At 40.4% G+C, this 17,257-nt stretch overlaps 1 protein-coding gene across 4 annotated transcripts in view; it reads left to right on the plus strand.

Moving 5' to 3' along the window:
• Positions 1–17,257, plus strand: part of LOC115192766 (cadherin EGF LAG seven-pass G-type receptor 1) — a 90,458-nt gene that overhangs the window by 44,490 nt on the left and 28,711 nt on the right. For all 4 annotated transcript variants that reach the window (XM_029751598.1, XM_029751595.1, XM_029751596.1 and 1 more), the window contains exons 6-8: positions 3,313–3,470; positions 4,086–4,249; positions 4,517–4,642. In XM_029751598.1, coding sequence (XP_029607458.1) covers positions 3,313–3,470; positions 4,086–4,249; positions 4,517–4,642 — 448 coding nt within the window. The remainder of the gene's footprint in view (positions 1–3,312; positions 3,471–4,085; positions 4,250–4,516; positions 4,643–17,257) is intronic.

Here is a 17,257-nt window from a genome sequence, read left to right on the forward strand (position 1 = left end):
TTTGAACTGGGTAGAATGTATTGTGTGAAAAGAGCAAGACAATGTTAGTATTGCAGTAGCTACATTGTAGTAATGTTCAGGCCTCCTCTGTCAACAGAATTACTTCATGATTCATTTCTCCCCAGGGCCTGTGGTCTTTCACTATGATGCTTTCACATTGCTCAGTGTACTGAGTAAACCTAGTGGTGCCTATTACCAAACTGGCGATCATATAGCCTATGTTGTAACCTAGCCTTAGGACCAATGTTCCCCCTAAGCTGCGCGCGTTAGCGGGAGCCCAGCTCCCCCAGGACTGCTGCAGAAGAAATATCAGCCTGCGCAGAGAAGCACGAGATTGAACTTCACTCAACTTTCTAGTTTTTCCCGTTAGTCAACACTATCAAATTAACTTTTAACAAGGAACACCTGTTAATTGAAATGCGTTCCAGGTGACTACCTAATGAAGCTGGTTGAGAGAATGCCAAGAGTGTGCAAAGCTGTCGTCAAGGCAAAGGGTGGCTACATTGAAGAATCTAAAATCTATTTTGATTTGTTTAACACTTTTTTTGGTTACTACATGATTCCATGTGTGTTATTTCATAGTTTTGATGTCTTCACTATTATTCTACAATGTATAAAATAGTACAAATAAAGAAAAACCCTGGAATGAGTAGGTGTGTCCAAACTGACTGGTACTGTACATGTAGTCACATGTGCACATTTGTACATTTGTTCATATCCTTTGCTAGTTACTGAGTTATTAGCCCAGTTATAGATTATTTGTAGTCAGCAATGGGGGAGTGATCGCTTCCTACAAGAGCACAACAATCTTTTTTTTTGTCTTAAAGGGGCAGTGTTGCATTTTGAGAGTAGCCAATAGGCAGAGGATAGCATCATTTGTCTGATTTTCTGTAATAATGGTATGGAAATAATGATGCATTGTATTTTGTAAAGTGGTTTCTTGCATCAAACAACACAACAGCATTTTCAGTTACCTACATGTCTGAAGGACAAGTGGATAAACAGGTTAATGTCAAGCCCTACATGTTTTCTTCAATAGTCTCATGGAATGTAGACCTACATTGAACACCACACATTGGCTGCTACTGTAGACTGAATGATAGAACAGCTATTTCCATGTTAAAATGTTATGGGATGCATTTTCTCCATTGTTTTTAATGGTAGGCCACTCAGGTAGGCTTGCATTATGGTTAAATAGCCACAGTAGCCGCCTTGACCACTATTAAAACTAACTTAAACCGAGTACAGCCTCAGTGTTCAGAGTAAAAGCACGCCGGAAGTTGCACAGAATTTTCACAACGTTCAAGTTTGCGCTCAGCAGACCTGAAATTTTCTCAGTGAGGAAAATGTTTTGAGGGAACATTGCTTAGAACTTATGCTTCATGTTTGCCTATTGTCCAGTAGGTGTACATTAGGCACATTTCAAGGCTATAGATTATAGTCCTCACCATTCCAAAGTGAAAGTCTGTATTTATCAAGGCTTGGCTGGATGAGAGAAGAGTGATACGTCTTTATCTTTGTTCCATGGTGTTGTTTTTATGTTCAGAATAAATGACCAAGAGAGAGGGGAAAGGGACAGTGGTATACATCAACATGTCTACATTCAACTATAAACCAGTGGAGTCTCAAGTCTCTGCAGTTCAATGGGAAAATTGCTATTGTTTTTTTAAGTTAAATGAATTGTCTGCTAAAAGGTTGAGTTAAATGTTGGTCTCTGCTAAACTCTGTTAAAGTAGGGCATCTTTGTTTTACAGATTATATTACAGATTTTATTAGTCACATTTACAGGGCTGCAGATGTAATTACATGGTACAGTGAAATTCTTAAACTCCGAGCACCAACAATGCAGGACAAAGTAATGTCTCTAGTGTGGAGGGAAGGAGGAGAAGTGATGTTTGCCAGAAACACTACCTCTACTAGCAGACACACAGTTGACAGATTAGAGAGATAAAGACTTGGGCGTCTGGAGATTAAACGTAGATGACAGACGTTCCCAAGAGCTTAATCCCACCAACAGAAATATGCTCTTGGTGGGAATTATAATGATCATCCCAATTCCTGAATGGAGGTGTTTTCAGAAGTAACAGTCTTATTCGTATCCTGTGCTGTTACTCAGTAGGGGATATGTGGACACTTCACAACAAAGTTGCTTTGATCACATGTTGGTAGCTTTTAGCATGAATCTTGGCAATGGGGCTTGAAAGGCCAACAGTTAGAGCGTGAAGTCCTCTATTTTCCATCAACCCAGAATATTTAGGCAAATATGTCATCAGGGAATCTGATATGCTCATTGTGTAGAATGTCATCCCTGCTAGAGTAATCAGTTGTCTGAAACTCGACTCTTAGCACCCAATGGGCATCCTCCGTTTGACTTGTGACACCTGGAATGCTGTCATCAATTAGGGAATGTCTCAGAGATTGATAGTAGTCTATATGACTATTGGGGGGGGAAGTAATGTGATTATTGTGACTAGCCTGATATTTCGACCAGGGAGATTACTCTTAAACACATTACAATGAGCAATTGAGTTTGGTTTGTACTAAAGTCCCAGCATGCATCTCTAAAAGAAACAGCTGTTCCTACAATATTGTTGTACCTCTTCCTGTTGTCACACCTGCAGTTGCATAGGTCATCCTCCCTGCAATGTCACATCCCCACAGGAAAGAGATCAAAGGTCCACACACACACAGACAGACACACACACACAGACAGACACACACACACACAGACATACAGTTTGATAGAAACACACATACAGATTTTGTATTTGCACGCACAGATACACATTGAGGTGAAATAAGGTCACTGAACGTGACGCTGCTTGGGGAGAACTAGGTGGATGTGGTGTTAATAGCTTGAAAAAGGGCAGCAGGGGGGTTAACACTGACAGTTGCTGACGATATCTCCAATTGTTGTTGCCACTTGGTGGAAACTGGGGTCCCAGGGGAGGATTTGACATAGAATGGTGTTCTCAGTCTATGGTATCTCTTCACCCACCAGTGTCCCACTCTCATAATCCAATTACACTCCATTCAATCAACGGCACCTCAGCTTCACTGAGCGATAACAGCCTCTTCACGCTGGGCTTGAACCCAGCGGATCTGCTATCCCCAAATACTGTAGCACCAAACAAACAGTCCTGCGCTTCAAAAACCTTCATTAGTCATCGAGAAGATGGTCCCCTTCCAAGAACGACAGTATGGTTCCTCACTTGTATGGCTGAAAGCCCCAATTTTCTCACTGGATATTGGTACCTTAGTTTATTAGCTGCGACATCCTTACATTTCATATGACCTCCCTTCTCTTTCCAGCCCAATATTGGTCGCCTTGGCATCCCCCACGGACCATCAGGAGAGAAGGTGGCAATCGTTGCTGTGGACGACTGCGACATCACCATGGCAATTGGCTTTGGTGGCCAGATCGGGAACTACTCTTGTGCCGCCCAGGGCATACAGACAGGACAGAAGAAGTGAGTGCAGTCTCATAGGGTTTATCCAGCCACCTGTCGGACCAATCTTAGCTTTTCTCCCCTCAAGTGGAAAGTGACAGCAATTGACCATTTGGTTTCCCATATTACATCTTAGCAAGTTCTCATGCAGTAGACATAAAACCTACATCAGTATTAGCATGTCCTATTCACTTCTTAACCTCATGATTCTTTATTCTTATGCAAATGCCCATATTTAAACGTGTTTCTTATTCAAATGTAAATCGCCCCCTGCTAGGGAAAAGGTTGTTGGGTATTAGTAAATGACAAGATTTGACAATAGAGGGCATTTTGTTATATGCGAGCAGTGCATTTTTTTCTTAACTTGTGTTATGAGTTCAGGTTACGCCAGCATTGGTCCCAGTAAACAGTGGAGGTTTTGATGCAGGGGTAAAGTAGTTGTAAGAGGCTTGATCAGCCTTTCTCTTTGCCTTTTGGTTTGTGTGTTGAGTCACAATGTTAATAACAATGTTCTAGTGTGGTTGTAGCGTGATTGGTGCACTGTAATGTCAATCAGAGAATCATATTCATAACAAAAGGTATTGACTCTCCACTCAGAATCAGACCCAGTTGATGGTTGTTCTATGTTATCTCTAGGTCCCTGGACCTGACCGGTCCACTACTTCTGGGCGGTGTTCCCAACCTGCCGGAGGATTTCCCCGTCCGGAACCGAGACTTTGTGGGCTGCATGAGAGACCTGACTATAGACAGCAAGCCTGTGGACATGGCCAGTTATGTGGCCAACAATGGCACGGCCGCAGGTCTGTTCTAATCCTCGCATGTGTGATATTCATTTGATAGTTGTCATCTGTAGCTTAGTTGGTAGAGCATGGTGCTTGTAATGCCAGGATAGTGGGTTCGATTCTTGGGACAACCCTGAATGTACAGTGTATGCACCCATGACTGTAAGTTGCTTTGGATAAAAGCGTCTGCTAAATGGCATATTTCAACGTATTAGTTAGATATTTTTGTCTAACCCTATTGATTCCACTGATTATCATAAGCCTGTATTACATGTCTGTATTCAGGGTGCGCAGCGAAGAAGGACTTCTGCACTCAACGTGTGTGTCTGAATGGAGGAGTCTGTGTGAACAAGTGGAGCACGTACAGCTGTGGCTGTCCCCTGGGTTACGGAGGGAAGAACTGTGAACAAGGTAAAGGATTTTAGGAAAAGTGTATTGGATACATTTTTGGGGGGTTTCCTGTACGGGTGTGTGTCAGTCTGCATATCCTGCATGTGTGTGTGCATGTGCCCTGGGTGTATGTAGCTATGTGTTTTATTGTGTGTCTCATAATTAATGGAGTTCAAAAGGTTTCAGTCATGCTCTTCAAGGCTAGCGGTGAGTAAACAGACAAGGTCAATGTGGACAAGTTTCCTGAATCTCCACATTCCACATAAACACTGACCCTACCTCTGGACCTGTTGGAGTACTTTACTAATGCATCCTTCCATTCCTGCCTGCTTGAGGTAATCACAGATGTCCACTGGCCTTATTGGTGGAAGTAATAGACTGATGGTAACCTGGTTTTCACCTATCCTTAAGGAAGGAAGGAAGGATTTTTAAAAGTATTTACACTTGGCCCAGGTCCAAATGACCACTATTACATATAATTGGTGATCTGATTATTACCCAGAAGCATTATGGTGCAGTCAGTGGTACTTGTCAGTTGCAATGCTTGTTTTTATGTCTATAGTTGACTAATGCAGTATATAGAGGTAGGAGATTAATTCATAGTTTATGGTTGTCACGTCCTGACCATGCTAAGCTGTTATTTTCTATGGTAGAGTAGGTCAGGGCATGACAGGGGGGTTTACTCTATGTGTTCTATTTCTATGTTGTTAGGTTCTAGTTTTTGTATTTCTATGTTGGTTTGTTTGGGATGATCTCCAATTAGAGGCAGCTGGTCCTCGTTGTCTCTAATTGGAGATCATACTTAAGTAGGGGTTTTTCTACCTGGGTTTTGTGTGTAATTATTTTTGAGTAGTGTTTGTTTCACCTCTGCGTCACGGTTTGTTTTGTTCATTCAGTTTATTTATGTATTGCATAGTTTCACAGAGTAAATAAAATGTGGAACGACACACACGCTGCACCTTGGTCCTCTTCTTCCTACGACAGCCGTGACAATGGTACTATATACTTTAGTTGACAAATTTGCTGGCCAAATCTTGAATAGTGGTTTGCTCTTTTAACTCTCATGAGGGATCACTATGTCAGAAAACACTTTTATTGGCATACCAGTTGACAGTAAAGCACACTTTGTGAGTCAATGTTTTCCACTTTTCTGATGTAAGTCATGTTAGCAGGAAAAGGAAATCACTTGTTGTGACACAAAATATTTGCAAAATGTTTTGCTCATAAAATTAAAAAAAGGTCCTACTGGACATTATTCATCACGACCAGACAGGATTCTTAAAAGGAAGATCAACATTAGACAACTACTAGAAATAATGGAAAACTATAAGAATGGGTGGAAACCAGGTATAAACTCTATAGCAGATTTTGAGAAAGCCTTTGATATACTAGAATCTGTTTATAAGTGCCTGGATTTCTTCAACTCTTAAGGTGGGTAAAGTCATGTACAACAATCATTTATGTTAAATAATACATAATGGTTACTTCTCTGAGAAGTAAGAGGCATAAAAACAACAAGGTTGCCATACATATTTATTTTGGCCGTTGAGTTTTTAGCTTTATATAAACCTACTTTTAATCCGTCTGTCTGTATATTTGAAGACATGACATATGGGGGTGTAGTGAGATACCCAGTGGGCTGGACGATTCTCTTCTCATCACTCATTGTGAAGCAACGTATACTAAAATCTTTCAAGTCAATCAATCCGCCATCGTTGACACAATGGAAAAATCTAACTATTTATTATAGAAATAGCATGGGCAACTGAGTAAAACAAATTAGTACAATGTAAGACCAAGTGGCAAACAATAATGCAGGTACTACGGATGGGTTGTGAGCTGGCGGGTCTGGGCAGATTAGATATAGTCATTGTCTGTATGTGTCTGTTAGTGTTCTTTAGTATGAATAAGTTTGTTTTTGTTTTAGGAATAAAAACAAAATCTGTCTAATGTTAACTGTCTAGGTTAAAACCTGTTGAGGCCAGGGGGCAGGATCTAATCCCGGTATTGGGATTCATTGTCATGTGACCATGGCGGGGAATTCAAAACTGCAAGAGTAATCATTTCAAATAATCAAATAATCAACTATTTTCCTCCATTTGAAAGATATATCTCCTAAATCTAACCACGCTGTCCGATTTTCAGAGGCATTACGGAGAATGCATAAAGTTAGGTTATGTGAGGAGAGTACATTGACAATAGCTGCGTGTAATGTTTAGCCAATTCAAAGAAGGGCATCAACAGACAGAAAACTAGCTAGAATTATGCACTTACCTTTGACAATCTGCATCAGATGACACTCATAGGACATTATGTTATACAATACATGCATTTTTAGTTCCATCAAGTTCATATTTATATCCAAAAACAGCATTTACAGTCGCGGTGAAATTCAGAATTTTTTTCGGCTCGAATGCACCCAGTGAATCCAGCATTACAAATCACGGAATTACTATTCGAAAACATTGGTAAATTATAATATTGTCATTCAAAGAATAATATATTATCATCTCGTAATTGCTACCGAATGGCCAGATCTCAAAATAACTTTACTGGGAAATCACATTTTGCATAAACTGGGTACTATGCTAACAACAATAAGCTATATGCTAAGCTAAGCTAAGCTATACCGTTAGCATTAGCATCATCTAATATCGATAATAACATTCTAAATATCCCCTTACCTTTGATTATCTCCATCAGAAGGCGCTGCCAGAGATCCCAGGTCCAGAACAAATGTGGTTTCTTTTGACAAAGTTCATAATTTATGTCCAAATAGTTAGCGTTCAGTAGGCTCCCACAAAATGAGGTGGGCAGTGTAAAGTCACGTCGAAAAGCTAAAGAAAACCTAGTAAATAATCTATTTAGTTTGTTTAAACATGTCAAACGTTGTTTAGCATTAATCTTTTGGTCCATTTTTAACGTGAAACATCAGTAAACATCGGTAATATTTTCACACAACCTATCAAGTGTCTAGAATAAACGATAATGACAAAGACACTCTTCTCAGATTCATGCGCAGGCGCAAAAAATGAAGTGATGACGTGTCAACTTGTAAGCTTTCTAATTCGGTCTGTATTCATGACAGATGCTTCCAACAACTTTCTAAAGATCGTTGACATCTAGTGGAAGCCGTAGGAGTTGCGAACTGAATCCTTTCTCACTGTGGTATCTTTAAAACAATGACACTAAATAGTACAGTCACAAAATTCTCATTTTTTTAAATCTATTTTTCACAGGTTTTTGCCTGCAATATGAGTTTTGTTATACTTACAGACACCATTCAAACTGTTTTAGAAAATTCAGAGTGTTTTCTATCCAAACCTAAACAATAATATGCATATTCTAGCTTCTGAGTTGGTGTAGGAGGCAGTTAAAAATGCGCACATATTTTTTTCCAAAATTCTCAATACTGCCCCCTAGCCCGTAGAGGTTTTAAGGGGGCAAAAATTAAGTGAATAGAGAAAAAAGTATCAACGTAATCCAATGATTCAAGTTTTCTCGAGTCCTCAACCTTCAACCTTGAAGGGCTTCATTGAGGACCTGGACAATTCCTCCAGAATCTCTGGACTAAAACCCAACTGTGATAAGTGTACTATATTACAGATTGGGTCTCTAAAAGATAAACTTTAAATTGCCATTTGATCTCTCTATTAAATTGGTGGATGGTAAAGTCAATACGCTTGGTGTACACAATATCTTGCAACTATTAACTTCGATCGAAAACGTAGAAAAATATAATTTTGAAACTGTGGAGAGGGAAACACCTATCCATTTACGGGAAGATTACCCTGATTAATTCTCTAGTTATATCGCAATTTCCATATTTATTCATGCATCCACCGACTCCAGCAGAATCCTTTTTCAAATAATACGAGAAAAAGATGTGTCACTTCATTTTGAATGTCTAACCGGATAAAGTTCAACAAACATATTTTTATAACAAACATGAGTTTGGAGGGTTAAAACTATGAAATAGTAAGGCATTAAACCTCTCTTAAAGCCTCCATTGTACAAAAATAGTATCTAAATCCAAATAGTTTTTTTTTAGCAAGGACGCCTTTATCTTTGTAGTGACTGGGTGTATTGATACACCATCCAAGGTGTAATTAAGAACTTCACCATGCTCAAAGCGATATTCCATGTTTGTTTTTTTACCTATCTACCAATAGGTGTCCTTCTAGCGAGGCATTGGAAAATGTCCCTGGTCTGTGGTTGTGGTTGAATCTTGGTTTGAAATTCACTGCTCGACTGAGGGGGCCTTACAGATAATTGTAAGTGTGGTGAACAGGCATAAGGCAGTCATTCAAAAATCATGTTAAACACGATCATTGCACACAGAGTTAGTCCATGCAAGTTATTATGTGAGTTGTTAAGCAAATGTTTACTTCTAAACGTATTTAGGCTTTCCATAACAAAGCGGTTGAATACTTATTGACTCAAGATATTTTTTATTAATTTGTAAAAAAATAAAACGTAATTCCACTATGACATTATGCAGTTTTGTGTATAGGCCAGTGACAAAACATCTCAATTTAATCAATTTTAAATTGAGTCTGAATACTTTACGAATGCACTGTGTGATCGACCGGCTCAATTCGGTCTTATGTACGAAATTTCAAATTGTGTTTTTTACATTGGATAAAAGTAGAGGGTCAGAGCTAGTAAATGGTACACTACCGTTCAAAAGTTTGGGGTCACTTAGAAATGTCCTTGTTTTTGAAAGAAAAGCACATTTTCTGTCCATTAAAATAACATAAAATTGATCAGAAATACAGTGTAGACATTGTTAATGTTGTAAATGACTATTGTAGCTGGAATATCTACATAGGCGTACAGAGACCCATTATCAGCAACCATCACTCCTGTGTTCCAATGGCACGTTGTGTTAGCTAATCCAAGTTTATCATTTTAAAAGGCTAATTGATCATTGGAAAACCATTTCGCAATTATGTTAGCACAGCTGAAAACTGTTGTCTGATTAAAGAAGCAATAAAACTGGCCTTCTTTAGACTAGTTAAGTATCTGGAACAGATACTTAAAATGGCCAGAAACAAAGAACTTTCTTCTGAAACTCGTCAGTCTATTCTTGTTCTGAGAAATGAAGGCTATTCCATGCGAGAAACTGCCAAGAAACTGAAGATCTCGTACAACGCTGTGCACTACTCCCTTCACAGAACAGAGCAAACTGTCTCTAACCAGAATAGAAAGAGGAGTGGTAGGCCCCGGTGCACAACTGAACAAGAGGAGAAGTACATTAGAGTGTCTAGTTTGAGAAACAGACGCCTCACAAGTCCTCAACTGGCAGCTTCATTAAATAGTACCCGCAAAACACCAGTCTCAAATTCAACAGTGAAGAGGTGACGAAAATGGCGCCGGAAGAAATGGCAGCCGTTTTACGGGCGCCCAACCAATTGTGCTATTATACGGGTTTTTTTCAAGTTATTTGTAACTTATTTTGTACATAATGTTTCTGCCACCGTATCTTACGGCAAAAAAGAGATTCTGGATACCAGGACAGCGATCACTCACCTCGGATTAGACAAAGATTTTTTCTTCAACAAGCAGGACGCACAGGACATTCTCCGAACACCTGACAAGGCCAACATCCCAGTTATTTTCAAGAGGAAGAGAAGCAGGTACGGAGGACACAGAGCAGGGTGCATCGTAAGGATCCGCAGAAGGCGAGTGGGAAAGCTGCCGTTACCGTCAATATTACTCGCCAACGTGCAATCACTGGACAATAAATTAGACGAGGTACAATCAGGAATATCCTACCAACGTGACATAAAAAATTGTAACATCTTATGTTTCACGGAATCGTGGCTGAATGATGACATGGATATTCAGCTAGCGGGATATACGCTGCAGTGGCAAGATAGAACAGCACACTCCAGTAAGACGAGGAGGGGGGTCTGTGCATATTTGTAAACAACAGCTGGTGCACGAAATCTAAGGAAGTCTCTAGATTTTGCTCGCCTGAAGTAGAGTATCTTGTGATAAAATGCAGACCACACTATTTTCCTAGATTTTTTTCAGCTATACTTTTCGTGGCTGTTTATTTACCACCACAGACGGATGCTGGTACTAAGACTGCACTCAGTCAACTGTATAAGGAAATAAGCACACGGGAAACCGCTCACCCAGAGGCGGCGCTCCTAGTGGCCAGAGACCTTAATGCAAGGAAACTTAAATCAGTTCTACCTAATTTCTATCAACATGTTAAATGTGCAAGCAGAAAAAAATTCTAGATCACCTGTACTCCACACACAGCGATGCGTACAAAGCTCTCCCTCGCCCTCCATTTGGTAAATCCGGCCACAATTATATCCTCCTGATTCCTGCTTACAAGCAAAAATTAAAGCAGAAAGCACCAGTGACTCAGTTTATAAAAAGTGGTCAGATGAAGCAGATACTAAACTACAGGACTTTTTGCTATCACAGACTGAAACATGTTCCGGGATTCTTCCCATGACATTGAGTAGTACACCACATCAGTCACTGGCTTTATCAATAAGTGCATTGAGGACGTCGTCCCCACAGTGACTGTATGTACATACCCCAACCAGAAGCCATGGATTACAGGCAACATTCGCGCTGAGTAAAAAGGTAGAGCTGCCACTTTCAAGGTGCGGACTCTAACCCGGAAGCTTATAAGAAATCCTGCTATACCCTACGATGAACCATCAAACAGGCAAAGCGTCAATACAGGGCTAAGATTGAATCATACTACACCGTTTCTGACGCTCGTCTTATGTGGCAGGGCTTGCAAACTATTACAGACTACAAAGGGAAGCACAGTCACATGCTGCCCAGTGACACGAGCCTACCAGACGAGCTAAATCACTTCTATACTCGCTTCGAGGCAAGCAACACTGAGGCAGGCATGAGAGCATCAGCTGTTCCGGAAGACTGTGTGATCACGCTCTCCATAGCCGACGTGAGTAAGACCTTTAAACAGGTCAACATTCACAAGGCTGTGGGGCCAGACGGATTACCAGGACGTGTGCTCAGGGCATGTGCTGACCAACTGGCAGGTGTCTTCACTGACATTTTCAACATGTCCCTGATTGAGTCTGTAATACCAACATGTTTCAAGCAGACCACCATAGTCCCTGTGCCCAAGAACACAAAGGCAAGCAGCCTAAATGACTACAGACCCGTAGCACTCACGTCCGTAGCCATGAAGTGCTTTGAAAGGCTAGTAATGGCTCACATCAACACCATTATCCCAGAATCCCTAGACCCACTCCAACTTGCATACCGCCAAAACAAATCCACAGATGATGCAATCTCTATTGCACTCCATACTGCCCTTTCCCACCTGGACAAAAGGAACACCTACGTGAGAATGCTATTCATTGACTACAGCTCAGCGTTCAACACCATAGTACCCTCAGAGCTCATCACTAAGCTAAGGATCCTGGGACTAAACACCTCCCTCTGCAACTGGATCCTGGACTTCCTGACGGGCCGCCCCCAGGTGGTGAGGGTAGGTAGCAACACATCTGCCACGCTGATCCTCAACACTGGAGCCCCTCAGGGGTGCGTGCTCAGTCCCCTCTTGTACTCCCTGTTCACTCACGACTGCATGGCCAGGTACGACTCCAACACCATCATTAAGTTTGCAGACGACACAACAGTGGTAGGCCTGATCACCGACAACGACGAGAGAGCCTATAGGGAGGAGGTTAGAGACCTGGCCAGGTGGTGCCAGAATAACAACATATCCCTCAACGTAACCAAGACTAAGGAGATGATTGTGGACTACAGGAAAGGAGGACCCATTCTCATCAACGAGGCTGTAGTGGAGCAGGTTGAGAGCTTCAAGTTCCTTGGTGTCCACATCACCAACAAACTAGAATGGTCCAAACACACCAAGACAGCCGTGAAGAGGGCACGACAAAGCCTATTCCCCCTCAGGAAACTAAAAGATTTGTCATGGGTCCTCAGATCCTGAAAAGGTTCTTCAGCTGCAACATCGAGAGAATCCTGACTGGTTGCATCACTGCCTGGTACGGCAATTGCTCTGCCTCCGACTGCAAGGCACTACAGAGGGTAGTGCGTACGTCCCAGTACATCACTGGGGCTAAGCTGCCTGCCATCCAGGACCTCTACACCAGGCGGTGTCAGAGGAAGGCCCTGAAATTTGTCAAAGACCCCAGCCATAGACTCTACTACCGCATGGCAAGCTGCACTGTTGGCTAGAGCCTGTAAGTAAGCATTTCACTGTATAATACTGTTGTATTCGGCGCACGTGACAAACACGATTTGATTTGATTTGATTTTTGACTCCAGGATTCTGGCCTTCTAGGCAGAGTTGCAAAGAAAAAGCCATATCTCAGACTGGCCAAAAAAATAAAATATTAAGATGCCTAGAAGGTCAGCATCCCAGAGTCCCCTCTTCACTGTTGACGTTGAGACTGGTTTCCATGGCTATTCCAACTAGGCTCGTAATTTAACAATTGTATTTGTATTTCCAGATTGCATACAATTTTGTTACTAAGGCACATGAAAGTTTACATGTTCCAGAAGGCATTTCTGCCCCAGAAACAAATTTTGATAAAATATCTAAGTTTACATACAAATTGCACTCCTGTGAGTCACATTTGTATATCATTAATGGTCAATCCTTGCATCCATAGCTCTTTCTATGAATTTGTGAGTGATTAAATTACATGGGGTGGGAGATTATTTAAAAAAAAATGTTACTTTAACTATAGGTACCATAGATCTGAGCAAAATAGCTGTAAGTAGCAGTAGAAGTTTTGTTGTCAATTAGGGTAGGGATGGTAGGGTAGGGGTGATTAGAAATTATGCAGACAATGATAGATAGATCCTTCAATCTATCTGTAATATTAAAGCTGATCTACCCCCCACCCCCAAATTAAATAAATAAAACATGTCAAATAGCTTTATTTTTTCAGAAGGCTTAGTTTAACCCAATCCATAGAAGCACCTTAAAAGGACACAGTGAGTGTAAACTCTGTTGCAACCAATGACCTGGCGGGATGTCTCTATATGTCTCAGGTTAATCTTGGTGTGTCCACGTGTGTGTGTGTGTTTCTCAATCTCATCAAAATCAATGTTCTTACAAGAATGTGATACTGAAGATGTGTGTTTGTACAATATGTACATTTTTCAAATGTTGTTACGTTACAGCCTTATTCTAAAATTTATTAAATTGTTTTTTTCCCCCCTCATCAATCTACACAAAAAAAAACATAATGACAGAGCAAAAACAGGTTTTTAGAAATGTTTGCAAACTTTGGCAGCGATTACAGCCTCGAGACTTCTTGGGTATGATGCTACAAGCTTGGCACACCTGTATTGGGGAATTTCTCCCAATTCTTCTCTGCAGATCCTCTCAAGCTCTGTCAGGTTGGATGCGTAGCGTCGCTGCACAGCTATTTTCAGGTCTCTCCAAACATGTGAGATCGGGTTGAAGTCCGGGCTCTGGCTGGGCGACTCAAGGACATTCAGAGACTTGTCCCGAAGCCACTCCTGCGTTGTCTTGGCTGTGTGCTTAGGGTCGTTGTCCTGTTGGAAGGTGAACCTTCGCCCCAATCTGGAGCAGGTTTTCATCAAAGATCTCTCTGTACTTTGCTCCGTCCATCTTTTCCTCGATCCTGACTAGTCTCCCAGTCCCTGTCGCTGAAAAACATCCCTACAGCATAATGCTTCCACCACCATGCTTCATTGTAGGGATGGTGTCAGGTTTCCTCCAGAGTTCAATCTTGCTTTCATCAGACCAGAGAATCTTGTTTCTCATGGTCTGAGAGTCCTTTAGGTTCCTTTTGGCAAACTCCAAGTGGGCTGTCATGTGCCTTTTACTGAGGAGTGGCATCCATCTAGCCATAAAAGCCTGATTGGTAGGAGTGCTGCAGAGATCCTTGTCCATCTGAAAGGTTCTGCCATCACCACAGAGAAACTCTGGAGCTCTGTCAGAGTGACCGTCAGGTTCTTGGTCACCTCCCTGACCAAGGCCCTTCTCCCCCGATTGCTCAGTTTGGCGGTCAGCTCTAGGAAAAGTATTGGTGGTTCCACACTTCTTCCATTTAACCTGTTGAGGATCTTATCCCGATCTTATCCCGGTATTGGGATTCATTGTCATGTGACCATGGCGGGGAATTCAAAACTGCAAGAGTAATCATTTCAAAAAATCAAATAATCAACTATTTTCCTCCATTTGAAAGATATATCTCCTAAATCTAACCACGCTGTCCGATTTTCAGAGGCATTACGGAGAATGCATAAAGTTAGGTTATGTGAGGAGAGTACATTGACAATAGCTGCGTGTAATGTTTAGCCAATTCAAAGAAGGGCATCAACAGACAGAAAACTAGCTAGAATTATGCACTTACCTTTGACAATCTGCATCAGATGACACTCATAGGACATTATGTTATACAATACATGCATTTTTAGTTCCATCAAGTTCATATTTATATCCAAAAACAGCATTTACAGTCGCGGTGAAATTCAGAATTTTTTTCGGCTCGAATGCACCCAGTGAATCCAGCATTACAAATCACGGAATTACTATTCGAAAACATTGGTAAATTATAATATTGTCATTCAAAGAATAATATATTATCATCTCGTAATTGCTACCGAATGGCCAGATCTCAAAATAACTTTACTGGGAAATCACATTTTGCATAAACTGGGTACTACGCTAACAACAATAAGCTATATGCTAAGCTAAGCTATACCGTTAGCATTAGCATCATCTAATATCGATAATAACATTCTAAATATCCCCTTACCTTTGATTATCTCCATCAGAAGGCGCTGCCAGAGATCCCAGGTCCAGAACAAATGTGGTTTCTTTTGACAAAGTTCATAATTTATGTCCAAATAGTTAGCGTTCAGTAGGCTCCCACAAAATGAGGTGGGCAGTGTAAAGTCACGTCGAAAAGCTAAAGAAAACCTAGTAAATAATCTATTTACGTTTGTTTAAACATGTCAAACGTTGTTTAGCATTAATCTTTTGGTCCATTTTTAACGTGAAACATCAGTAAACATCGGTAATATTTTCACACAACCTATCAAGTGTCTAGAATAAACGATAATGACAAAGACACTCTTCTCAGATTCATGCGCAGGCGCAAAAAATGAAGTGATGACGTGTCAACTTGTAAGCTTTCTAATTCGGTCTGTATTCATGACAGATGCTTCCAACAACTTTCTAAAGATCGTTGACATCTAGTGGAAGCCGTAGGAGTTGCGAACTGAATCCTTTCTCACTGTGGTATCTTTAAAACAATGACACTAAATAGTACAGTCACAAAATTCTCATTTTTTTACATCTATTTTTCACAGGTTTTTGCCTGCAATATGAGTTTTGTTATACTTACAGACACCATTCAAACTGTTTTAGAAAATTCAGAGTGTTTTCTATCCAAACCTAAACAATAATATGCATATTCTAGCTTCTGAGTTGGTGTAGGAGGCAGTTAAAAATGCGCACATATTTTTTTCCAAAATTCTCAATACTGCCCCCTAGCCCGTAGAGGTTTTAAGGGGGCAAAAATTAAGTGAATAGAGAAAAAAGTATCAACGTAATCCAATGATTCAAGTTTTCTCGAGTCCTCAACCTTCAACCTTGAAGGGCTTCATTGAGGACCTGGACAATTCCTCCAGAATCTCTGGACTAAAACCCAACTGTGATAAGTGTACTATATTACAGATTGGGTCTCTAAAAGATAAACTTTAAATTGCCATTTGATCTCTCTATTAAATTGGTGGATGGTAAAGTCAATACGCTTGGTGTACACAATATCTTGCAACTATTAACTTCGATCGAAAACGTAGAAAAATATAATTTTGAAACTGTGGAGAGGGAAACACCTATCCATTTACGGGAAGATTACCCTGATTAATTCTCTAGTTATATCGCAATTTCCATATTTATTCATGCATCCACCGACTCCAGCAGAATCCTTTTTCAAATAATACGAGAAAAAGATGTGTCACTTCATTTTGAATGTCTAACCGGATAAAGTTCAACAAACATATTTTTATAACAAACATGAGTTTGGAGGGTTAAAACTATGAAATAGTAAGGCATTAAACCTCTCTTAAAGCCTCCATTGTACAAAAATAGTATCTAAATCCAAATAGTTTTTTTTTAGCAAGGACGCCTTTATCTTTGTAGTGACTGGGTGTATTGATACACCATCCAAGGTGTAATTAAGAACTTCACCATGCTCAAAGCGATATTCCATGTTTGTTTTTTTACCTATCTACCAATAGGTGTCCTTCTAGCGAGGCATTGGAAAATGTCCCTGGTCTGTGGTTGTGGTTGAATCTTGGTTTGAAATTCACTGCTCGACTGAGGGGGCCTTACAGATAATTGTAAGTGTGGTGAACAGGCATAAGGCAGTCATTCAAAAATCATGTTAAACACGATCATTGCACACAGAGTTAGTCCATGCAAGTTATTATGTGAGTTGTTAAGCAAATGTTTACTTCTAAACGTATTTAGGCTTTCCATAACAAAGCGGTTGAATACTTATTGACTCAAGATATTTTTTATTAATTTGTAAAAAAATAAAACGTAATTCCACTATGACATTATGCAGTTTTGTGTATAGGCCAGTGACAAAACATCTCAATTTAATCAATTTTAAA

This window comes from Salmo trutta, chromosome 4 (genome assembly GCF_901001165.1).
Source record: "Salmo trutta chromosome 4, fSalTru1.1, whole genome shotgun sequence".
NCBI lineage: Eukaryota > Metazoa > Chordata > Actinopteri > Salmoniformes > Salmonidae > Salmo > Salmo trutta.